General features: G+C 40.4%; 1 protein-coding gene across 1 annotated transcript in view; it reads right to left on the reverse strand.

Moving 5' to 3' along the window:
* Positions 1-1154: 1154 nt before the first annotated feature.
* astn2 (astrotactin 2) overlaps positions 1155-26947 on the reverse strand; it is a gene marked incomplete at both ends in the record, with an annotated part of 218560 nt that continues 192767 nt past the window's right edge. The window contains 4 exons of the mRNA XM_079288873.1: positions 1155-1392; positions 3691-3874; positions 4109-4209; positions 12078-12219. Coding sequence (XP_079144999.1) covers positions 1155-1392; positions 3691-3874; positions 4109-4209; positions 12078-12219 — 665 coding nt within the window. The remainder of the gene's footprint in view (positions 1393-3690; positions 3875-4108; positions 4210-12077; positions 12220-26947) is intronic.

Consider the following 26947-nt stretch of genomic DNA (forward strand, 5'->3'; position numbering starts at 1 on the left):
TTTTAATTACCTTATTATTACCATATTGTGACTGTAATGTCTAACAGTGCTCCTGTGTATTATGCCAGATGTTTTGTTTTTGCAGAACTTGATGACTTCTGCCACGACGACAAATGTTCCATTCTTTTGATAAGTTGTAACTTATCAATAGATCACAAACATCTTGCGTCACTAAATCTTTTTTTTTATAATACAGTTGCTGTGGATATTTATAGACCAAAACCCAACAAGTTATGTAAAGTATTTACTCTAAAGACTTCAGTGTGGCCATCGCGTTGTGTTCTTTTGTCTTGGACACATTATTCATTGTGATCGGGTCCATTTCTAGTCTGAGAGACACTTGAAATCAGTACATTTTCCATATTTATTGTGGGTACTGTAGATTCAAAAAGAGATGATGATGACAAAAGGATTCCTAGAAATCAGTGCTAAGTTAAAAGTCTATCAATGAATACCACTCACTCTGTCTTTGCATAATTTCAACAGGCTGATAGGCCTACTAGTCAATCATGTTACCACACAAAGTCTTGCTATTTTAATTTAATCTATCAAATGTAATATAGACTTACAAAATTGTTTCTCACTTACTTATTTCATTCATGAAGAAAAGCTTTATTTTTTTAAACAATGGCAAGTTGAAAACAAGAAAGTGATTTTCAAATGGCTTTAACACTTCGTCAATTCCTCCTTTCAAAGGAAGGTAGTAAAGGCAAATAAGTTATGCTGTTGATTTTTCATTTTTTTCTTACTTTTAAGTGTTCCAGATAAGCTTGAAAGCACCGAAAAGGAACTACAATATTACATTCAAAGTATTTAAACCAACCAGTTTTTCTCTTGGCTGAGTTATATTTTACATTTTCACACTGCAGTTTCTAAGTGATATGTGCGATCACTGGCATTTTGCTCCAGTTCTTTCCCCCCCCCCCCCTCTGTTATACAATAAAAGTAGGCCACACAAAAATATGTTTTTTTGGTAGCTTTAACACAATGTCCAGTGAATTCTGAGGTTTTTTGGTTTTCAAAATCCACCAGTCACTTGAGGGACACTTGCTGCAGAGTGGCTGACGAGGTTCATCGATCGCTGATGTCATTTAGCAGGAAAAAAAACAAAACCGCACCGCCACCGCCACCGCCACCGTCTCCAAACTCCTGTCTCATCGGAGTTTAGTGTTGCTGTATGTGTTACGCTGTACAGAAATGAGCTTTTCCATGCAGGTGGTGCGACTTTCATGTAAAGAGCCATGCCACGTATTACTGGGAGGTCGGCCCTCTTCACTCCGGCAGGAGACATACGCCATGGTGTCGGTGCGGCTCTGGATATGGGTGCTGCGCAGGAGGGACCGGCAGTAGTGGCTAATCCTTTCCACCCTATGTAGTATCAGGTTGGCTTTTCTATTGAGGGAGAAGAGAAGAGAAAAAAAAAATCCAAGGTCAACATCATCACACAAATGGTTTTTTTTTGTATTTTATCACATCATCATTACATTTTCTCTCAAGTTTGAGTTGATATCCAAAATTGAGACATCAAGGCCAAAACAGATCTCACCTTTCCTGAAAATATTGGCACACATGGTTTAAATGATCGAATCATCAACAAGTATAAAAATCTGCCTTATTGCATCCATGATACAGTGATTTTAAATCTGTACCAGATGACACTTAAAAATCACAATATCATAGAAGTAGTTTATACAACTTGATGTGAATGCTGATGTGTGTGTGTTTTGCCAAAAAAACTAAAATTCCTTTTTGTGTTTCTGATTAGACATGTTTTGGATGGATAGTAAAAAAAAAACAGCCACAATTTTATACCAAAGAGGGCACCTTAAAATTCACTTCGCCAACTGATCTGCATTAACAAAGTCATCAAAGAAATTCAAAAAAGAAAGTCAAAAGGAAAATGACATTGTTCCTTTATTTGCACCTCCACTGGCTTTGTGTCTACACGAAAACACAGCTTTAAATGTTACCAGAATTGAAAGAATTGCAACAATGGCTTTCCTGTCACTCTGACAGGACTGCCAGTCTGGGTCAAAACCACCACATGCTATTGCTTTTTGAATTGTCGGGTACCGAATCCGTTCTCTACACCAGAGGCAGAAGTCGTGCGTAAAACAAAGAATTTTGTCTGCAGGCCCAGATTATCAAGAGTTTCTGTTTACAACATCAAGGAGCCATATATTAGGTTCACTTAATATAAAGAAAATACACATACACACACACACACACACATAAATGCATCTATTCTCTACTTGTAAATCAGTAATACACCTACAGAATACATAAAGAGTTTAAGTTTCCGAGATTGTTAAACTCATGGCTACTGAAATGAGGACAACACACGCAGAGAAGGGCAAAATTCCATTTGTTTTGAGAAGCAGTGTCTGCTGAGCATCAACATCTGTCTTTAGTTAAGCAAGGAGTACAGACATCCTTTTCACTTCTTTGCTGAAAAAGGGGCGGAAAACATTTTTCTCATTTCCCTTGAATTCTTATGTCTGAAACAACGGAATACCAAACACACAATCAATGGAAGCTTGCAAGCATGTGAGCTATGGACAAATTAAACACGTTTGATGCCATTCATTACGACGAACAACGAAATGAACAAAAGAAAAAGTGACACATTTAACATATTACTTCTGCTTAACCTTTTAGGTTGCAACTACTAAGTAAACACAAATTGGCTTCATCTGATTTAGGCAACTGAATCCTAAGTAATTGATTTAGAAAAAAAGCCCACAGCTTCAAAGGAAGGCAACCCAGAACTGAAAACAATAACAAATCAAAGAGGCCGATGTGTCGGAAATAGAACAAGTACATTGCAGTAAAGATAATATATGTGTTTAGAGTGAAGGTAAATAAAGCAGCAACCATGTATCACATAACAAAATAATTGTGAACAATGCTCGTGGACATTTTGGGGATCATAGGTTCTCGGCTCCGGGAGGAGTGTGCTTACGTTTCACTTGGCCATTCTGTTACCTTTTAAAAGGCTCCACCAATAGAGCCTGCTTGTAAATTACCCCAACGAGGCTCAACCCTGCCAACTTCAGGCTGTAAATAATCCATGCTCGCTCATCCAAAAGCCCCCACCCCCTCCTCATAACTGCCCACACACAAACACACCATGTGACCACCCCAATCCCCATATTAAGCACCAATGGCAAACCCTTGCCTCCCACCCCCCTTCACCAATCAGAGAGAAGCATAATCTTTCTACAAACCAAAATGATTCCACAATTATCATATCATTATTTATGGCTTGAAAGAAGTGCTTCCAGGCAGTGGGGGTGGACAAAACAAAACATTGGGCCGTAACTTAAGATTTTTGTTGCTATCGTCAGCGCTGGGCCAACTTCCTTGGCAAACTTGCATACATTAATGTTTTTGTTCTATACTTTTTTTTAAAAGTATTGTTTATGCCTCTTCCTTCGAAGTTTTGTTAGTCAGTGAGCTTTCCTTCTCCATATTGTCATAATGTCTCAATGTTTGTTCACACAGCAAACTATCAACCCTGTAAAGAGGGGAACGTTGACTGGATGTCGGGTTGGCATGTTGTGGACGCAAAGGAACTTTCAATGAGAAAGAATAAGAAATAGAGTTTGAAGGTGAGTTCGTGTTAGCAGACTATCACATTTTGTGTTTGGCTTGGCTGTCAAAACTGTGCTTTTGCCCAGATCGTCTCACCTGGGGCCCAGCTCATCCTCACTACGCCAGACGAAATCTCCAAACTTCTCATAGTGGGAATTGTAGTGGTGCTGGACTCTGTACAGCAGCGGAGGAGGGATCTCCATCAGTGTGTTGTAGGCCATCTGCTGCTCCTTGCCGCTGGTGTAGCCATTATACAAGTTGTACACCTTGTCTGCTATCTCTGTAAGGAGGGAAGAGATAGACAGAAGAGCGATACAGAGATACGAGGGGGGAAATGGGATATACCATGAGTGAGGAAAGCCAATAAGCAGATAAAAGGTGTGATAGAGAACTTCTGCGATTTAGTACTGCACTTCAGTTAGGTGAGGGGACTTGCAAGAGATAGATGAAAATACAAGGATGTTGATTAAGAGCTGAAATGAAAGAGAAAGACAAAATCAAAAGGTGAGAGTACCTTCAGCTCGGCTATCATCCACCATTGGACAGGACGTCCTTACTGAGACAAAGCTTGACTCAGAGTGGCTGCCTCGGCTATCCACTGCACGGAGGGTAAACCTAATAAGACAATATCATGAAAGAAAAGCAGCAGAATAAAATGTATTATTTGTGACATCCCAAGCTCAAGTAAGATACAGTGCCAGAAGCAAGCAGGAAATACACCAAAAAACAGAGTGGAAGCCATTACCAAAGACACTTAAAACATCAACTTGACATATGATTGGCACTTTGGATGTGCTGACATAGACAAAGCCGTCATATAGTGCATGTTTTATAGGTTTGCAGGATAAGGTGCTGGGTGAGATGGTGGGCTTGATAGGTGATATTTGATCATACAACTATACACTGACATCACATATTTTTTCAGTAAACATCTCGCGAATAGGTAGCCAGGGATTGTGGGATTTGAAAATGAGAGCAGCCAGTACCACAGCTGCAGACGAGACAGAAGGGCTTGACTCCAAGCACTCTATGAGGACAAAGTTCCACTGTCTGAAAATGTCAAACATCATCATTTCTGGGGCTCCATGAAGGACCACTCAGTGCCGTGATAAGATACCACAGCAAACAGTTCAAGACATTGCATTAGGAGAAGAGACACACTGAGAAAATGGAACGCACCTCAAGTAATGTAGGGCCACACGGCACGGAATAAAAAGCAATTGACCTTTAAATGTCCTTTTGAAAATGCCAATCTGTGTACTTCTGAATAAGAAGAAGTACAAGGAGGAATTGGTCATATTTTATCTAAAAAAAGATGAAGGGTGGCACAGCTTAATCCATCAATATCGTTGCAGCAGCAAGGAGAGAGAGAAGGCAGCGGCCGCTCTTGTGAACACACACGGTTATTTGCCGCTGCTGTCTTGCTGGTCTCTGAATTCCCTGAATCATTCACCCATTAACGAGGCAGTAAACAAAAAAACTTCAATTGAAAAAGAGTCACAACATTAGCTTTGACGTTTGTTCAGCCTAACTTGTTATGTAGTGTCATATGTTTGGCTTTGGCTACTTGATGAGATTACAGGTGGTTAGCATCAACCTGTAGCACATTGGTACAGGTTGCCAGTCAGCATTTGCAGAGGTAACATTCAGTCGAAACTCAGAGGACAAGATTGATACCACTCTTCAGTAAATGGCAAATGGACTTGTACTTGTATAGCGCCTTTCTAGTCTTCGGACCACTCAAAGCGCTTTTACACAACATGTCACTCACCCATTCATACACTGATGGCAGCAGCTCACCATGCAAGGTGCCACCTACCCATCAGGACTATCTAAGCATTCAAACCCCTTCACACACCGAAGGCACAGCCTCCGGAAGCAGTTTGGGGTTAAGTGTCTTGCCCAAGGACACATCGACATAGACTAGAGGAGCTGGGGATCGAACCACCGATCTTCTGATCAATCTTCTTATGTAACTCTCCCCAAATCTGCCTGGACGTGTACAAACTGTGCAACTTCCACCTGAGCAGAAGAAGTCAAAAATAATATCTGATAAGCATGCAATTGCATGTTAAATGTTGCAGTATCAATGACGTATGACATAAATAATGTAGTTGTGGTTAAGGGGGTTTTCTGCGTGAATTTTGCCTTGAAAATGAAATTCAAAAAGACTCATCCAAATGCACTGTTTTTCTTAGTGCAGGGGAAACTTTGAAAAAGTTATGAAAAACGGTAACCTTTCAGCAGTATTCCTACATAATTACCACTGTAAAAACAACAGGACGATAACAAGGAAACCACAAAACACAGTGAGAGAAACAGAACCACCGATATGGCATTCCATTGCTGAATAAAGAAATTACAATATTATTGTTGTTTCAAAACTTGCATTTCATCCTAAAAACATTTATCATCGGTTTTCCTGTAATGTCTTGCAAGAGCTGTCCAGATGCTGTCAAATTATTGTTTTGCTTGTAACATGACCTGTTTGGACACAGCTCACATAGTTTGTCTGGTCTTGTTATTCAGCAGGGTGGATGCGGTATTCCCCAAGAACCTCACACAAGACGCAAAACTGGCTTCTCTGCCCAACAAAACAATGCCGGCATGTAACAGTCACACTGTTTAAATTATGTGGCCACATAACGCGCGGATGGATACAATGAGGTGGGAAAGCAGGAGGACGACGAGACAGGAGTTTTATCAAGGCAATTTGTTAAAAGTATTGTTTGGGAGCCAGAATGTGAGCTTGCCAGAATTCTTTTGCTGTTTTTTGGTTGTTGGTTGGCATCAATGACATGTACTGTTTGTTCCCAAAGCCCATACAGCAATTACAAGATTGCTATGTATTGTAATACTCAGATTCAGGTTTAACTTTGGAGACCTGCTATTTGTTTGGGTAAAAAAGGGAAAATATGCTAATTGTGCAAAGAAACTTAACATTTTACAGAAAATATGATTTATTTTTTTCAGATCAGTCATGCCAAAGAACGTTGGACAAGGGTCTCTCAAACTCTTAAGCTGCCATTCATAGACACATATAGTACAATTAAAGGGTGCTGGTTGGAGAGAGTGTAACTGTACTTCGAACAGGCACTCGGCGATGATAAAGATCGCCTTGGAGAACAAAGGAACCAGCCACAGTCTGGCCTGCCATAAGAATGTCAAAACATCAAGCAACAGAATTGGCAAGACACACACAACCACCCACCCAGCCACACTCACACTGATACACATTACTTTGTCTCTCTCTATTTTTCGATCTACATTGCTTGCATATAGCTCAGCGCTGTCTATCCCTCTCTCTAATTCCTTGTCTCTCGCATCTATTCCAAGGCTGTCTGGCTGCACATGGCTCCCCTGGAAGCGGCTCGATTTTGTCCCTGTGCCATAGTTTTGAAAGCTCAGCACACAATGAAAGGACAAATGGCAGATTAATGTTCGTGTAAATTGACAATGTTGCCATTAAAGTAACCGTTGTCCTCTAATTTAATGAGACGGTGGAGAGAACGCCAAACAAGGGATGACAAGACAGAAAGCTCAGAAACGGACAGAGCAAGAGAGGAAGAATGAGAGAAAGTGAGAGGATCAATTAGGGCAGTATTTTTGGCATGCTGAGAGAAGCTAGGGCAGTAAGGGATGACTTTTCCATGACATCAGCATTTGGACACCCATCAGTAGAGCCAGTCCACAAATCAATCAAAGCCACATATAATTGTCTCTCACTGCCTGGACATTTGTGGCAGCTTACAGTATCTCATGACTTTGAAATCCTCAGATCTATGCGGCATTACACTGGTGCGACAGCCCTCAACAAAAAATGGATTTGCATTTCATTTAAAAATAGATACAGAGTTCAGTTACGAATGATCTCCCTGTCAGGTGGACTTACAGTCCAAATGAATGTAATGAATAACATCTTATTAAAGTATTCAACAGATTTAAATGCATAGTCAAGATATTTTTGGAACTCAGACACTTTGAGAAGATTGACACAACAATAATTCCAACAATACCTTGAAAGACAATAGACAAAATCAAGGCGAGATTTTCTCCTGACCAGCTCCTCTCAACTCTCCTATGTAAGTAGCCACCACTAGTTCCAAAAATTGCCAGAAGCCACCAGATGATGGCAATCAACCATTTGCATAATGATAACGTCATTGTGTACTCATTTGCATGAAGCTTAGTAGTTGTGTTGTGTTGCTCATTGTTTGGTCGTACATTTATATAAGTCATTTATACCATCCCAATCTTAACAAAGCCTCCCACCCTCCCAAAACTTACTAGTTTTACAAAGATAGCAAGCAATTCAACATACATTGATCCTAATAATGTAATGATGCTGTTAGTGAAACGTTAAGTGGAATGTTGAACTGTGTCAAATGAATGATCTTTTTTAGCTACAAAGCATGATTCATTTGTGTGCTTTTACTGCCACCATGCACGTCGACATTCCTTTACAAAGCCCATAGAATGTAACCTAAAGCTAACAAACACTGGCTAATGCAGAATACAGAATATCAAAGGTGGGTGATGGTTCTTAACTGGTAAAATGCTGCTGGCACACCAATAACACAGAGGTAAACGTTTTTGGAGAAAAAAAACCAAGATAAAGCATGAATTTAGGAGTTCAGGCTGGCATGAACATAAAAAGGATGGGAATTCTGGCAAGTTAGATGTATGAAGAAACTGCCTTAAAGCAACAGGAGCAGCTGAGGAGCAATTGGGAAGATGCAGGGCAGGAGGGAGCACATGAGCACAATCTAAAGCAAAAATGTAATATTACGGCAGCTTATACAACAAGTATTGACTTTTTAAAATGTAAATGGATTTGTTAGCAATAAATGCAACAGGGTTCAACCAGTTCAAACTCACACAGGCTCCACCCTCTACTGGACTCTATGGAGAGGACACATTCGCAACCAAAAATTTGAATTTAGTCTGCAAATTAGGACGTCCCTTCACAAATTGCTGCGGAACTAACAGTATATTTGGCAGCCCACACCGTTGTCTGCCATCCTTTTTCTTTTCAACGAATGGCAATTTGCCCGTGGAGTTGATCAATTGCTGGAGAACATCATTAGTGCCCGTTTGTCCCTGGCCTCATCAATATGACAGACATAAACGCCTGCTTTGAGTACCTCGGCGCAGACCAAGCAGAGAGTGGTGTTCAGCAGCCACTACCCTGCCCAGCCTGCCCTAGATTTGATGCCAGAAGCTATGGGATCACTCCTGTTGCTTCCACCTGAGCTGGTAAGCCGTCTCCACCATGGTTTTTACAGAGCCCATATCAACAGGCAGGGTGGAGCTTGGTCTGCTGTCTTGGTGGGGATGGCGAAGAGCTTGTGGCTGTGGACCTCAGAGCACCTGTTGCACATTCTGGGACTGGAGAACAGGAGTGCCAACCTCATGTTGAGAGGTGGACCCCTACCAGACGAGTGGAAGATTTGGACCCGGTTCAGGAAGGCGGAAGTAGATCTGTTCGCCAACCGCCAGAAAAACCCACTATGGTTCTCCCTGGAACAGCAAGACAATCCACACGTGCCATGGTCAAGAAAGCTGCTTTATGCCTTTACTCCGCTCCGCCACATCTCATACTTGATGAAGAAAATGTCACAGGAGCAGTTGTCAGTTATTCAGGGAGCCCCAGGCTGGTGTTCTGCGCCGTAGTATGCAGGAAAGACCCAGCCATGGACCATCCCCCAGTTCTGAAGAGTTTTGTCTCAGGAGTATGTGTTGTTTTCTATTTTTTGTTACGAGCTATATTGCTTTCTTTCTTTACACGTCATTGCTACATCGGCTCTTCTGTACAATCAATCAGCGTACACCTTCACCACTCATGGTTCCTTTTGTTCTGGGAGAGTACTTCATCTGAAATAGGCTAAAAAGTCCCATAAAACGTCTTTCTAAGAACTCTGATCATTTGTAGTTTTTGCGGTGCAGACAGAATACAGATTGGGGTTCTAAGAACTATCAAAAAATTCCTCCGGTCCGACAGCGCCAAATGAAATGGGGTTTCTTAGAACTAAATTCTTAGAACAATGAAAAAGTTCCTACGGTCCGACAACGCCGATTGACTGCTTTCTGTCAGCCATATTGCCACGCAGGGCAATTGAATCTTTATTCCATGAATGGAGACAACAATTTCATAAAACTACTTACCTGTTTGGAAGCACAAAGTCAACCCTATCATTAAAATCTGTGGTTAGTGAATGGTGTTGAAAGCCTGATAGCAAAACAACTATATTAATATGTAGCCTGATGTTCTCTAATTCTAATACTTGATTTAGAGTGTTAAATTGTATCCAATATATTGGTTGGCCATTCACTTTTGAAATGTGTGTAACTTAAAGTAAAGAGCATTACGTTTGTAGGGGTATGTTAGGGCCATAGCAACCTTGGTGATGATCTAGTGTAAAGCCAGTACCAGTAGAGGTCTTATCAGGCTCTTGATTAAGACCGCAGAGTTGGCTGCAAGCAGATGTGCCCACAGACGTAATTCCGACGCAGATTCTGCTCTTATCAGAGAAAAACAACACTGGAGAATGCCTAAACAAAGATAACACTGATAGTTGGAAATTAGGTTTTGTTGCAGGTTGACAGATACAGATTAAACTAATACTTCTTCCCAACTATTCTTCATCTACTTTCAAAGCCTGTAGGACACTCAAAATCATCTTCTTTTTTAACGAAACTAATTGTATTGTTGGCATTAACATCATCTTCTAAAAATGTCACCAATAACTATTGACTGGTTCCTGGGATTTATTCGATATATTTTGTCATCTTTATCTACTTGTTTACATGGTCAGTTGTGAACACTTGAATTCTATGCAAATGTCATATTTTAACTAAAATTATTACATTGTTAAATAGCTTGTTGGCATTGCTACATTAATCCATCCTTTACCTTCCCTCTGGGGTAAATACAAACAGACTACACACACACACACACACACACACACACGCTGCAGTTGAAGACCTTGTTATGCCAATGTTAAGGTTCCCAAAACAAACCAAGGCCCCACAGCAAGAGCAGTATAAAAACAAGTGACATAACAAAACCTGAGAAAAGACAGACCAAAGCTGAGAAGTGTGTTTCATGTGTCCAATGACAGCCACAACAACATCTGGGTCCTGTCTGGTTCACTGTCTGCTGCTCTTGCAACTTTGGTTCAAGATGTAGAGGGCAAATAGGTGCTCAGAGCAAATACACATCACAGCAATACCCAATCGGATAAAACACGATTTATTATTTTGTTGTTGATGCTGTTACAGAGACCTGTTGGGCTAGCTCTAAGGTTGTTTTTAAGGTTGTAGTTTGTGGTGTTGTTTTATTGAAATGTACAATGTATGGAGCTTCTTTCTCCTCCATGTATGGAAATGAGATAAATAAAATATAAGAAACAGGTGTCAGTGTAATACAGTCCAGTAAATAACCACTCCACCATGCATTTGATATAACAATGTTGGTGGGACATGATTATGGTTGTTACCATGGTTTTTCAGAAGACCAAGTCTAACGGCAGATGGGGTAATCCCTATTACTAACAAATCCACAATCAGCAACAGCAAATAGACCTGGATGTCATAGACTGTCAAACTTTGATGTTTTAGGGTGATGACTTTGAGTTAAACAAACACCGCCTCCTAACAGAGATCCTTCTGTATTCACTAAAACCCTGGTCTGCTCTGACCAAAGAGAACATAAAAGAACGGAAGCATCCACCACTTTCACCAAGTTGAGCCTAAGTACGCCTCCCTAGTTAACTCGACCCAGCTGTTGAAGGTGACAACATTCACCCCCTGAAACTAAATAGCATCTGCAGTGGGAATTGTAGACACCCAAGAGAGGATGTGGTATTGCTGATATTTGCCCAGTCATTTTTGTTTGGGAAAGATGCAAACATGGCCACAACATCATTTTTAATAAAAAAAGGTCTTTCTATGGTCCAATGGGCCACCTTAAAAAAGGACTGAATATAACTACAAAGTTGATCATGGATTTTTGAGAAATAGGTGTTCTTGTACAAGATCTAATCCCTCTCATTCGACCCATATCCATGAGTTTTATTCTAGTTCTAGGGAAGAATACTCTTTTATAAAGATGCTCACTATATTGACATGTGGAAGTCTAAGTCAAGCCCCTCACCTGAGACCAATGTGCCTCAATAGACCCAGCTTTACAACACAGCTCACAGGGTCTGAGGGGCACACAAAATCTCCCACCATGATCAAGCGGCAATACTCCTCCGGCTTATATTATATTGCACTGTATATTGCTTCATTAAAAAACACATTTGGAAGAATATTTTCCCCATAAGTGCAACATTCATTTTCTATTTAAACTATGTCTAAATTACCTACAACAGAATACAATATATGACTCATGTTTATCCATACGGTACAAATAAATAGCCACAATAAATCAGTAATTCAATTGACTTGGAAAACTTGGCAAAGGGCATCAGCAGACTTACTTGTAGAGACTGTCTGATTCCAGGCACTTGAAGACAACCGAGTATAGCACAGAGTGAGGATGGTCTCCGGTCCTCTTCCCAGCAACAACACAGGACGAACCCAAACCAGAAAACAGATCATCCACTAAGCTCAGAACTTCACCTAGCAGAGAGATGAAATTGAAGGAAATAAAGAAAAGTACAAAGGGTGAAATGAAGACAGAGAGAAACTAAAAAGAAATCTTGCAAAAGGTCACATTGGAAATGTTATTTGTACTGTTCTACCATCCGTCATACTTTCTGCCAAAAAAGGAGGAAAAAAAGCAATTATCTTCCAACATTATCTTTCATCTGTTTTTAGTTAAACAAAACAATAGCAGAGAAAAAACAATGTTCGCCCAACATTAACTCAGTCATATATTCATTTCTACATTCAGGAAAGTAGTTATTTTGTTATCAATGACTGTGTTATTTGGTGTTATGATTGTCACTTCTGCTCTGTCCGATGGGAGCCATTTCTCCAGCACAGAGCCCGAGGCTAAATCAAATGTGACTTTTAGCTGGCAGCCCATAAACACTACGTTACAGAACTGTAAGAAAACAGGATATCTTTCCTTTATGGGCACATGGTAGTGTTACAATGATATCTCTCTGAGCACGCTGCTGTCTCACAAAACACTACTTTACAAGTTGTGAAATATCTTTCATGTCAGCTTACGGGAAAGGCAAGCGATGCAAACTTGTTCATTTAGACACACACACACACACACATGCTGCCAGTTTCCAGTACTCATGGAGGTGATGGAAAAAAGAGGAAGCTGTCAAAATAGTTTAAAAGCTCTCAAATGGTTGGATTCCCAACTATTTCTTCACATGGTAAAGGGCAGCTTAGCTTTAGCTTATGATACATGGGCCAACTTATAAACACAGGGAGTAAGTCTGGCTGGTAGGGCACAAGGGGATGGTAAGAAAAGGTTGCAGAAGAGAGGAAAAAGAACTGCGCGAATGAATGATTTGACCTTTTCACGGAAAGAACTCTGTGTATTGGAGGTTTTCCCCGAAACACATTCTTGCACTGTTGCAGTGTTGCTCCTTCAAAGATTTGAAACATGAATCTCAATTTTGATTTATTTATTTTGTCGTTGAAATCCGCTAAGGACTGTAAAATAAGTCGTTTATATTTTGTTTATAAATTGTCAGAAACTCATGTAATTACTCTTTTCAACTGGAAACTGTGTTTATATTTGTTCAGCTACTCTGTGGATAAATTCTCACTCAAACTAAAACCTTTTTATTAAACAGACAGATTATACTGGTTTGTCAACAGGAAATTAAGAAGCCAGATGTTTTAAATAATGACCATTTTTAGTACAAATTAGGTCAATCATATATTAGAGCATATTAACGATGTTCATATTGTTTCAGTTTTGCTCGATTTAAACCTTGGCAATAGAGTGTTGCAATTACTGCGCTTCAAACACTTTCCATAATTGCATTTATTTTACATCACTTTGCATGGAGCTGGTGAGGTCTTTCATCTGGTTCCCTTCAGAAGGGAAAACAGGACCATCTTAAAGTATGGAGATGACTGTTAATATTAATAGGCTTCAGGACAATGAGACCAGCCACAGCCTGGTCATCGATACCTCTGTCAGATGGTCTGATGAGTCTTCTCTTTGATTTAACATGTGTAAAACCAAAGACATGATACATTATTTAAGAATAACTACCCACACACATGAATACATACAGTATTTGTTAATAGTTGGATTGTGTAATATTTCAAATATCTTTGGACGATTATTGTATCAAAACAATGAAATTTGAAGCAAATTATGAAGCTGAAGTTACACAATTCTTAATAAATACAACCCTGTCTTGTAGAAATAACATATAAACAAAACCTACCTGCAAAACACTGACAGGACAGTGAAAACTTTTCCCTGAGATTTTAAGAAAGTAACAAAACAAAAGTAGACAAAGGAACTTTGTCTACATCAAAATGACATCAGGGAAGGATAAGTTGTATGGCAAGCTGAGTTCTGCTGCTTCTTTCTGCATCCATGGCTAGCTAAAGGTGAAACCCGATTCAAATGTGTTCAGATATGTGTGGCAACGTCATCTCATTCTTTTTTTCTTGGGCTAGACATCATTTTATGGATGATAAGTGATTAAGAAAAGGGTTTTGGGAAAGAGTCTTGTCTGGAAAGTGGCAGTGGTTTGATGAAATGCAATGGAAAGCAAAACAAGTTGAAACAAAGATGATGGATGTGTATTCATTTGCCTGAAGAAAATATGACTTGAACTCCCAACTCAAGCAAAGATGTATTCCGCTGTGCCAATATTAAGCTTTTAGGGAAATGTGTCCCTACCCATAACTTATGATCCTGCATGCAACAAAGATGAGAGAGTAAAAACTTCAGTTGCTGAGCCTATATCTAAATCTTCCAGTGGTCAAAACTCCACACATAAAGCACTGATTATGCCGTTGTCAAATGAATTGATCATAGCATTTCTATTGTAGCTCACTGACAGCACAGGGAGGTGCTTAAGTAACCTCTATGCATCTGAGAGACTAAACTAAATTGAAATGTCTGCAGTCTGGTCTTTGGTTGCTCTCGGGTGGCTTATTGTATAATTATCAATTTAAGGACTCAGCAGGAAACCCAGTGTGTTATGGATCTTTAAGAATCATATACCTTTACCAAGCAAACTTTACCACACATTCCATAGCTCAAACCCTCTTTAAACAGAGCCATCTGAAAGCTGTAAACTGTTATGCAATAACATAAATATATGACCAGAATACGCAGGCATAGTGAGAGTACAGAATGTACAGTCATGTACACACAGTAAATGGGCTGATATTCACCTTTTCTACGTCTAAATGTCAGTTTGCAAGAACCAAACAATTGTAAGTAATGACAACCATATAGTTAAACTTTCTAAACTTACATCATAGAAAATAGGACAGTTGTTTCACAAGGAATCTTTGCATATCTTGAAAAGTGTGCATTGGGTGTGCATTGTCGAATTTTGTGCAATTTGGTTCAATATTTATAAACTTTGAACAAAGCAAACAGCGCTCTCTGCAGCAGCGGGGGCAGGGCTTCAGGGCTCTGCAGACTGAGTCGGGCATGTTGTTCACAGCGGGCTTGACTGCATTTCTGTTCTGCTGCTGGATACTGGATAAGCTAACGTCACAACCAAACTTTTCTGTACTTTCCTAGAGTCAATGAGTGTTGATCTGAATTTGGTTAACTACTGGTTTACTTGAAAATACTCCTTTTTTAACACATTGTCCCTCCTGCTTGCCAACTTGTCAATTTGAAACTGAGAGGGTACAAAGAAAATACCTGCTTTCATTCACTATCACAAATAAAGAAGATGTTAAAAAAGGAGGGGGGGGGGTTGTGTAAATGCCTCTGAAGGAGTGTAGACTTGGGTGAGGAAATTATTAAATGAAGTAAGAGTGTTCACACATGCAAAATGATGGTGTGACTCAACTGCTAAACTGGAAGTATTTTTACAAGCAGTTGGGACACATGTATGGCTATGTCTGGAAGTTTGATCATTTCTATTGAGGACTTCAATCATCTACTGCCTCCAAAGTGGTAGCTTTTAAGTGCTTGCATACCGATCTAGAATTTGTTAATAATACTCAAAATCAAATCCATTAACCCCAGAATGAGATATCAAAACCCACCCAGAAGTAGCTTTAATGGTTCTACCCTTCTGGGAGGTTCCTCATTTCTGTCAATACAAAAGCAAGAACAGCACACAGCTGGCAAAAATTAAAGGCCCCCGAAATTCTATTACGGTAAAAGCCATTTTGCGTGTTCTCCAGCTCATATGGCGATTAAATCCTCATGGTAAATGCCAGGTGACCTTTTTAGTAAACTGAAAGGGGAACAAATAATAGGAAATCATGGGAACATGACGAGATGGGCTGACGGACAGCATAAAGAGAGAACCGCTCTGATTCAAACACACAGGCCTCAAAACTATGATGTAGTTGCAAACAAGTCAAGTCAAGTTTATTTGTGGACCCAATATCATATATCCGCAAGGGCTTTGCGGGTGCACAACAGCAACAGTCCCAAACCATAGACTCACCCAAATTATCTAAGAAGAAAAGGAAAACCCCTCTAGAAAATGCTTGTCACATAAACAAAAAAAGGAGCGGGTGGGCACAGCCGAGGAAATTTAAAGAGAGCTCCTTCCTCTGTGGGCAGCATGGGGTGAATAGTAGCCATAGGCTGGGACATTGAAATAACAAAGAGTGAACAGAAAGTTGAGCAAGTAGAGCAATTGAATCACAACAGTGGGATTATAAACTAACCCAATACCAACCCTGTCTCCTACACAAGTACCTACCCATACAACTAAATTGCATTCTCAGTTACATTTCGAGGGAAACGTCAACACATTCTTACTTTCAACTCTTCAAATACCAACACTTGGTCAGAGCCCCTTGGCACTAGCAAGTGACAAACCACGTCACGTGACTAGCAACTCACATAAATAACAACACCAGCGAATTACGTGACTCAGGGAGCCAAGGGAGGTTTAAGCTAGGCGTTAGTTGATGCATATATCCACTAAAGGGAGCCTTCGTGTGTCAATTTCTGATGCTGAGGGGCACTGACCAACTGTCGGAAAGGAGAATGGATTGGGAACATATTTTCTCCTGGAATATGGTCTTAGTTTTAAACATTATGGAAAACGGTAAACACACACAAATACAATAAAATTGCTTGGTCATGTTTAGGCAACAAAACTACTTGGTTAAGTTTGGTAAAAACATCAAGGTTTGGCTTAGGTTTGTCATGCTATTTAAGTTGTATTAGGATATATATGAAAATAAGTCAACGTTGACTTTGGGTTTACACAAACAGCAGTCTCCTTGAGTGAAAGTCCTCCGTTTGTTAGACTATGTAGAAATGTATTTGTAATACGTCAAAAAGTAAATGTAATCTGGGTGAAAATGCATTTCCCCCAAATCACAATTGACAAAGCAATTTTGTTGTATGGGAACGTCGTTTTTAGGAGACCCGACCGTGCATACACAATGAACATGCACACCTTCAACTTGTTGATCCTTCTGTGGCAGGATGTGGAGACAGGTGTGTACATGGTGGAATTTCGTCTGATGTTGGAAGCCAGACTTGTTATACTGTTATCCCCGACATACCTTTTCAATTATGCCACTGAGTTCAGACAGTGTAATTGCCGCAGCCATTAGCTGTGTGTGTGTGTGTGTGCATGTGTGTGTGTGTATTTACGTGTGAGTGAGTTAGAAAGCGAGTGTAAATATAAATTCTAAAGGTCAGTGGGTTCACACATTAGGACTTTTTTCTGCTCGAAGAAGAAATTTGAGGGGAAGTGGCTGAAGAAAAAACACTGCAGTATGGCAATGTTCTTTTACCCGTTTAGTTAGGGGATGTACGAATGTATCTAGATGTCTGTACAGTGAATGAAAGTAGTCATGAAATTGTTCTATACAGTAGAAATTACAGCTTCAACGGCGTCCAACGCAAAAACGCGTCCAACGCGCCGCGCCATCGCAAAATCGCGGCGCGCCAGTCTCATCGCGTCTGTGCATAGACTTTGTATGTAATCTCGACGCGCGTCAAAAAATCAACGCGACCGGTGTGAACGCAGCATTACGCTGAGACCAGCTTGGTCCAGCTAACTTTTCCAGTACATGTTGTGCGGTGGTCATTTTATGTAATTGTTCTGCACAATGACAGTCAGGCTTGTAACAGAGTGGTTATAAATGGTAACTCTAGTTCTATGACTAAAGATGGCGCTCCCATAGGACTTAGGTTACAAGAGAGTTCTCATGGTCCATTGGCCCATGACAGTAAAAAGACTGCCTGTATAGTCAATGGTAATACTTCAATTTGAAAAAGAATATATTTTATTTCTATCACAGTTTGAGCTGGATTTTCAGGGTTAGCACAATGGCATCCTTTACTGAAGATAAGTCAGAAGGTAGGCTTCTTTATTAAATAATCTCATGTTAGAGTTTGGCAAATATAAATGGTGATGCATTAAGTAAAAATATATTCTTATGACGGGAGGATAAAGTATGATAAAGTATTTTCATTATAATGCAGCACTATTCAACTCCACACCAAACTAGTTTCTAATAACCAACGTGTTTACTTCCAAATGACATAAATGTAAATAAATCAATGCATGTTTGTTGGTACTTTCCAGTTTACTAACGCAGAGAGCCATTCCATCTTGAGTAAAATGTATTTCTACCACTGTAAGTGTTTACAATGCCCTGAATTGCAAAGTGAGAGTAATCAATCCCAACGTAATGTTTAAAGGCATTTCAATTGATTTTCAGCTGGCTCCAAATTCAACCAAGATCAAGTCCAGACAACCAGGAGTTGTGCCAATGTTTCTTTCCACACAAAGTTTTCATCATTATCGTTATGACTGATGGGGACAAAATGTCCCCGAACACACTATAATGAATTAAAAGGAAGGCACCGAGGGGCAGCATCCTCTTCTTGTCTTAATTATAATTCAAGCACAAATCCATCAATGTGAGTTTGAGGTTCCACGAACATCAAATGTCCAAATCGACATAAGGGCTGTAGAGGGAGTGTTATGGTTACTGAGAGATGGAGAGACAAAAAAAATGTAACCAGGAAAGTCAAGACCTATGGCGAAGAGAAAGAGACTAACAACGTGTGTGTGGAGAGACAAAATGGGAAAGGATGCAAAAAGGGAAAGGGAATGCAGAAAGCCCTTGGCCCCCTGCCTTCAATCTGCAATCTGCTGATGGTGAGGCTCGTGACGAGGAGGTGCACAGCATCCATTTTTAGCGATGAGGTCATCTTTAATTAACAAAACAAAGAGAGTCAGCTGTGTCACTCCAATCTGTTATCTGCACCCATGCTCAAGGACAACGTTTATCTCCATATAATTCAATCTCTTTGAATGAGGGCTTATCGACGCATTTTTTGGTCTCAAACAATAATGGAGCTGTTACAGAAACAGGGGTGTGGGGGGGGGGGGATACCGCTGATCACAGAAGAAAAAGGGACATGAGGAAAGCAGAGAAGTATGTGACAGAAGAAAAGTCTAAAACAGAGGAAGATCCACATGTCATCTATCCTAATAAGCTGGCTGTGTGAGCTGGGAGGAGGAAATTGGAACTAAAATAAGGGCAAAGATCAAATGGCTAATCTGTTCCTCAGTCCAACAGTGCCAGCATGAGGTGACATCATTGCTGTGTAACCCTCTGCGTCTGTCTGCATCCCTCCTCCATTCCTCTCCATTGTGATCTCTCCCCTTTGTCTTTCTCTTTTCTGCCCATTTTTTTTCTTTTTTTGTCACTTCACTGTGTCTTTCCACATTTCCTACTATCTCTTCTCATTTCGTCATTACTGCCAATTCAAGGAATTTTCCTGCTCTACCCTGCGCTTCGGTTGTTCTTTGTGCCACAAAATCAGGTATCATAGAGTGGCGATGCAACGCAGAGACTCACAGGTTTTTAATTAGCACTAAGTGTGTGCATTTGTGTGAGAGTAGCGGGAAGGACAGTGCCACGCCGTTGAGTGAATTCACAAAAAAGTGTCACCTCAGCATAACTGTGATTCAAGGGAAAGCCACACAAATTGGCAGCGAACAAGACAATAGAGGGATTGTAAAAAAATGATGATGTAACCTAAAAGCATGCTGAATTCAGTCAATTCAGGGTACATTTGGTTAAGCCTTTTATTAGACAAATTCCATAACATTTTTGGCCCCCTCTTTTTTTTCTGGGAACTCCAATTGAGAAGACAGGAAACAAAGCATTACAGTGTAGGTAAACCACTAATTATTCCCATACTCTTGCATGATTTTGCGAAACAATCTGCAGTTGCCGTCTCTGTTTAAGGTGTTCACTCATTTTTAAAGTACATGTTTTATTGGTAAAGGTTGATTATCTGGTTATATGTTTGAGTGAAACCATGTGAGTTCCTTATTATAAGTGCTGCAGGCATCAGTCTTACAACCCAAAAATAAGTCAGCATTTTTGCTCTTCTGGTTCCCTCGTCTTGAAGTCAATGGCTTTTTTGAATGGCTTTTTGGTTAGATGTCTGACATAAGGTCTGTGGTTTACACAAGCATCAGAGATTTTAAAGTTTACGTTGTAAAATATGTCAGGAAATACCTTTCTCGTGAATTTTGAAGCTTTAACTTTTTAATGTCTTAAAAAGGCAGTTGCTAACAAGTGGCTAAATTAAACCATAAAGTGTCATCACGGCGACAAGTCCATTACAGCGTCATTTTTTTTTTATAGCCTATCGTTAGCTTTTCACTTTTGGTGACTGCATTCACGCTTCAAAAAACATAAAAGTGCTGTTCATTTGTGAAGATTATCCTGCTGAACAAAATGTGTAAGTATCATAAATTTGTGTTTGCAACAGAGCTAAATCTGCAAAAATCCAAAATTCAATGGAGAAATCCCATTGGCTTTATGTTCGCCTATATGTTATCCCTGCAGCACACTATTGGGCCAGTTATAAATACTGAACCAAAAAAGAGTTGACTTTTACACAACTTTGGGCTGTTGCAAGTTTACCTCTGGAGATTTTCTACCATTTGTCCATTTCAATATTCTTGTCTTAGTATCATCTGTGATCCTCAGTATCTTCTTACATATCACAGTTGGTTTGACCTATTGCTGTAGAGGAATGCTGAGTCCCACACTAATACATCAGCACAGTTTATCTATCTGGCTTCTCTGTGAATGCTGTCTCTGCCTTGGTGTGCCATCTAGAGGCCTGTGTGAGGCCCAGTAGAGTGGATCACTCATATCCATCACTGATGTGACTGAAATCAGAGCAGGACAAGAGGCTTGTTCAATATATTAGACAAGGGTTTGAGCTCTTAGGGTAAGAATGAGTAAGATATAGCAGAATACACAAAACTCCAGAGGCCTTTCTTATTAATTGTCAATGAAGAAAAACCCAAAGAAAAAGAGAGACTCAATGTGGTAAATAGTAGTAATAATGCATGCTGCTTTATGCAGACATTCCGTTCTCCAATTATAATTAAAATCACTGAATTGTTTGGATCTATTCTTTGATATATGCATTACTGGTGTGCGTACAATGCAGTCATAAAGGCAAACCATAAACCTTACTTCCATATGAAATACAGTGTTGGGACTTCACCATGTGGGGTGAAACAAAGAGAGGCCTACATGGCCTAAACTGGTTTGAACCACGCCAACCCCCATCAGGTGTTAAAATCTCACCTAAGTGTGAGATTTGGTTTAAACCACAATACTGGTGCCTCAATGCATGAGCCCCACGGGAACGGCTCTGATAAGGCCATGACGTGGCCATGACTAAATAATAACTAAATACTTCTATAGATGTAGCTTACTGTGACTCACACAACACACAAGTGAATACTGTTCACAGATAAGGTTTCCAGACTATGATGCTTTTCCCGATAGTGTGGGTCACTTGATCAAATCATATTGGCAGGCACACATACCACAAGCAGGGTTTCATTTGACTTGTGTTCAATATCTTGTAATATGAGGAGTAAGGAGACAGAGAGGGAAAATAGAGGCAAAGCTTTTACTACCACTCAAATACCACTGATGATCAGGGTTTTCTTTCATTTTAGTTTTACACAGTCAGTGCCCACTGACAAGGTCTACAAGCTTCATAAATCTCCAAAATTGATATTTAAATTTGCTTGCCGATCGGTATGAGTTATCATGTTTGGAGACTGTGTATGGCCATTAAATCCCACCTTTGTATCCGCTTTTTTTTTTTAGCACTTGTACACACCCTGTTGAGACAATTAACTTCAATCAGGGATGACCTCATTTTCACCTCCGCTTCATCTCAGTGAGTTAGTGCCTCTCTTGCCTTACTGGCCTTGTAGGAACAGGTGATCCCTCTCTGTCTGCTCCATCTGTACATCTGGCACTGGCCGTGTTCAGGCTTCTTCTGTGCAAACCCACAGGACCTGGATGTTGGCACTAACCACAGTGTCTGCAATACCCTCATCCTTGCTCGTGACAAAGACAGGATGGACGTTGTGAATAAGACACCCTCCAGTAATGCGGCGGCTGTTCTCAACTCACTTCCCGCTGCGCATGCCGACATGCTATGTTGAGCACACAGGCTCTGTGAGCAAACAGCAGGTGTTTATCTGATGTGGTGACACAATTCTTGGGAACCCCCTATCGAAGCAAAATAGTTTGTGATTGTATCTCACAAACAGGACAATCTTCCTTCAAACCTGATTCCCTGTGGGCCCACTGCGTTGACAAATGAGTCTCGAGTCTCGTCAGAGACCAGAATGGGTGGTTGGCAGGATGAGCGTCGTCATCCTGATTTCCATTTTTATCAAAAAAGGTTTAGAGTGGGCTCTTACTTATTAGAACAAGTTATCTTATGATGTTGTCTCTGTATGATGGCAGAGCTTACCTTTATTTCCTAGTATTTTCCAAGTACTCATTTCAAACATCTTATTGGATTACACTTTTACTCAAAGAACCAAAGTGTCAAAGCAGAACCTTCATTTTTTTTTAATCTTTCTGCAAGTCGAGCAGCACGTCTTATTTTAGAAATTGCTAATAATACTTTTTTTGGGTCTCACATTAGTGATTGTATGCAGGAGGACAATGGTCAGAACATCAATCAAAAAAAACATTTCTGTAAGCAGGGCCCTACATTCTCAATGTTATTTAAGAAATGTATAACCTTCACAGCTTCTATGGTATAACGTAGGTGACAGGATGAGCTGGGGGTTATAGAGTTCAAGTGGTTGTCAGGAGGTAACAAAGTTCACCAGGTACATTTCTGTTCGCATTCTTGGAAAAGCAAGCCCTGGCTTTCTTATGTGGAAATGGAAGGACTTTCATTGAAGGACAGAAAGGGGAGGTATCTGCAACTGACCTGACATGGGATTTTCTTTTTTCCTTCAAGTGCCAGCAAGCAGACAAACTCTTGTGATTAACTGCTCATGTGAGCACTAAGATCAACCCTGGTGTATGTCAGAGTATTACGAGAAGACATGAGTCGTCTCACATAAGTTAACAATATACTGAGGCCTGTTGATATTTAGCACTGGCAGCCTTGAAATAGCCATGTAAAACCTTTAAACCGATTATTTTGTTGGTCTCAAGGTTTCTTGTCAGGTTAAGCTGCAGTTGGTTGATCCATTTTACCAATAAAGCACATATTATCAGAGGTATTGCATGATTCTCTCTCCCATGCATATCTGGGAACAGACCTGGGCTGCCAGTAAAGCAGCATGCCCATATCAACAACAAGATATATGAACTAAGGCCTCGGCTGCTCTCCTTGCATATCAAAGCAGCAAGTCTATCTTGACCCACTGTTGACCTCAGAGGGAAGATTTGTGAGCGACCAGCAAGAAGCCTCCAAGAAAAGATGACTTTTTCCCCCCTAAACAGCACTGATATGTGGGGTGATCTAGGAGGACTGGAGACAGGGGCCTGATGGTTTGTACAGATGTGAGAGGAACAGGGTGATGCTAAAAACAATGACCCGACCTGTCAAAAGCCTGATACGTGAAAAGAGGGTCAAATACATTTTAAAAGAGGGAATGTAGAGAGATCACAGCAAAAGATGTAAAACATTAAAAATGGAACCTTGTGGTGCCTGCTTTCAGAGGTCATGTGAGGGATGTTGGAAAGCCATGCTAGAAGAAAAAAAGAGCATTGAGATCCGAACATATTACATGTCATTATCTCAATTTGTTTTGTACCCTGCTTTTACTTTCAGGTCCTTTATTTTCTGGTATCAAGGTGAAGACACAGCTGGAAGTGCAAACTGTCCAACTCTACGTGGGCATAATAATGTTGGTCCTTTCTGTTTAAAGTCAAATCTGTAGCACCTAAGGCACCTCCAGACAACACACTCAAACTTTGACATGGCTTTTCCATTCAGCACTGATGCCCACGACAAGAAAATGTGAAGTCCTATATTATGTTATGAGCATAATATCATTTCTATAATTTACATGAAGCAAGATGGAGTCACATTAGCTACATTTATGGATATTAGCTTAGAAGAAGATACCATTCATTGTCAAGATTTTCAAGGACCCTATGATTGCATCCATTCATGCAGGATGCTGGTACGGATGAAGAACATGAGCCAAAAGGGTGGCATACATAATTTGAAGCAGCTTATTAACGTGGATGAAACGGTCTCCAAGCTTGTGGAAAAATTCAAAGTGAAGTAATTCCTCATCTGCAGTGATAACGGGAGTGACGATGGGGGAATTTGTTTGAAATATACAACTTACACCCACAGAAGTGATGCAATTTGTGAATGAATGTTGATGTTGCTGGGGAGTCTTTAGGGTCGACATCAATTGAGTAAGCAAAGATACATTCTCATATGCAACCATAAACTAATATGGTATAGTTTATATGGCTAAACTTGGGCATTTTGGTGCCACTCATCTCGACGTTTTGATGATATATGTGCCCATACTGTACCCCAATGAAAAATATGTGGACACAACTTTCATTGATGACCCCCTTTTTAAATTAGCCCTGAAACGAAACAAAGGAGAAAGCCCACAGTGTTCTCTCAGTGAGATTAATCTCTGGAATCCATTCCCTCTTTAATTAGAGAAGCCAAAACTGTGGAAACCGTCAATGCAGGAAAGTCAAGACCTATTTAGTCTCATTGTCAAATGACTACTTTTAACAATATCTGTCTCAGGAGGGATCATTTCCTATCCTAGTCTAGACAGCTCTGACATAGACACGTGACTTTGGGAACCCATTGAGAGCTGCATCCAAGTGTCTGCATCTCCACACTCACTCTCTGTCTACCATCTGTATGAGTGTACACATGGCTGAATGTGTGCTCTGAGTGCGTGACTCATGCTCAAACATGGCTGAGTGTCTGCGTGTGGCTGTCTGTTTGTCTGTCCTCTCTCTCAGACACCAGCCCAAAGTGCTGGTTCAACTTAGCAATGGCTGTAAATGGAGCCTCAGCTTCTGCGTATGCTGGCGTGGGTTGAATCCCATCCGCTGGAAGCAGTTGCTGCCCTTACTCCCATCTCTCCACCACACAATGTTGACCTGTGTCTCATCTAACTTCTGATTTCAATTGTACTGTCCATGTCTCTGTCCTTTGTACGTTTTTACCCCAGGACAGATTATAGCCCAGGCATCTCTCTTTGACCTGGAATGCCCAAATTTCTTCCTTTTCATATTTAGGTAACTCTGTTATTTTTGCAAATCTTCTTTCTTTCTTGGCTAGACTACCTAGACTTACCCTACTCTTCAGATGCTCTAGGTGCCCCTCTAGGGTCAGGTTTGGATGTGTCAGGGACGGTGTGTCAGTTTACGCTTGTTACATGCATGGTGTCTTGCATTCGTAAAGTTTGGAAGTTAAGTAAAATAAGTTGGTTGGTTGGTTTCACGCGGACATTAACAGCGGCCTCCTGGGTGAAAGTTAATGTTTGTTTGACCCATCCAACCCTCCTAACTGCCCTACTTTCCCCTCTTAGTATACATCAGTTGTGTTGACTGACAAAATAAGACATGGATCGGTTTACATTGGAGTTAGTCAAGTTACTCCAAGGCACCCTTTCGTGTCTGTATCAGACGGCGAGGGGCACTAACCAACTGGTAGCATTTGATGACTTGGGACTGAGAACGAGTTGGTTCGTACTGTATTCAAAACATTCTACTGTGATAAGCTGTGGGTACTGATGGCACTGCTCAATCCCTTGTCTTCAAACTGAGGGAGTTCAGAATGGGTTGTTTAAATGGTGCAATTTGACCATATAAAAACGATGAAGTGTACGATCTTTGTGCCTCACTTAATAACATATCCAATTGCAAAACATCTTGTTTTTTACATAATATTCTCTCTTAAAAATAAAATCGGAATGATCTATATTGCCAAATAGTCCTGACCAAGCTTTGGATCAGGATTTTGTCCTATGATTGTCCATTACAGTTTACTGTAAATCAGCTGGATAATCCTTTTGTTTGTTCCCACCCTTAGATCTTGGAGAGGAAGGCTTGGCTGCAAACTCACTGGTTCAAGTCATCACACAGTCTTGGAAAATATGAACAGGGAAAATGAAGAAGAAACACATAAACCACCAAGATGCCCTCGAGCAAAGTATTCATCCCGAAACTGCTCCATTAGAGCTGCTCAGTAGCCAACGGTAGAATACCGGTTTCACTGGCAGCTCCAACAGGGAATATGTGTGTGTGTGTGTGTGTGTTAAAGTCAAGAGGAACACTGTTGAGAAAAAAAAGCATGGAGGAATGACTAAGCTTGAAAGCATTACATTATTTTGTTACTTTGTATCCACAAGGTGAGCAGGGCACACTGGACTTTTTATTTATCTCAGCTTATGGCTTTATTATACAGACTTACATTTCCCTACAAAGTGCGTCAAAGATGGCCCTGACGTAAGAAGCCAGGAGGTGGGTACAAATCCAATCATTTCAAAATAAGTCAGAGTAATTGTCAGTAAATGACACTACGGCTTTTATTTGCTGAGTCCAGAGAACAAGATCTCATCATTTTAAGAGGCCCATATTATTTCATAAATCGATCCCTGTATGCTTGTAATACCTTCCAAGTTTGTATCAGCAATCGTGACCCCCCCCCCCCCCCCCCCCGCCATTTGGAAAACAATGAGGGTTTTGAGGGGGTTGAGTAGAGTCAGTTTTTGGTATTTGCATTGGAAGTGAGAGCTATCCAGATGCATGCCCTAACAGTTCATAATACATGTTTCCACTGAAGTGGAATCATGGTCTGCCAGAGTTTCCTGTCAATTAACATGACCTACTCCTCTATAAGGGGGTCCTAAACTGAACACACACATATCAATGCACTTAACTAAGTTCG

This window comes from Melanostigma gelatinosum (assembly GCF_949748355.1).
Source record: "Melanostigma gelatinosum genome assembly, chromosome: 18".
NCBI lineage: Eukaryota > Metazoa > Chordata > Actinopteri > Perciformes > Zoarcidae > Melanostigma > Melanostigma gelatinosum.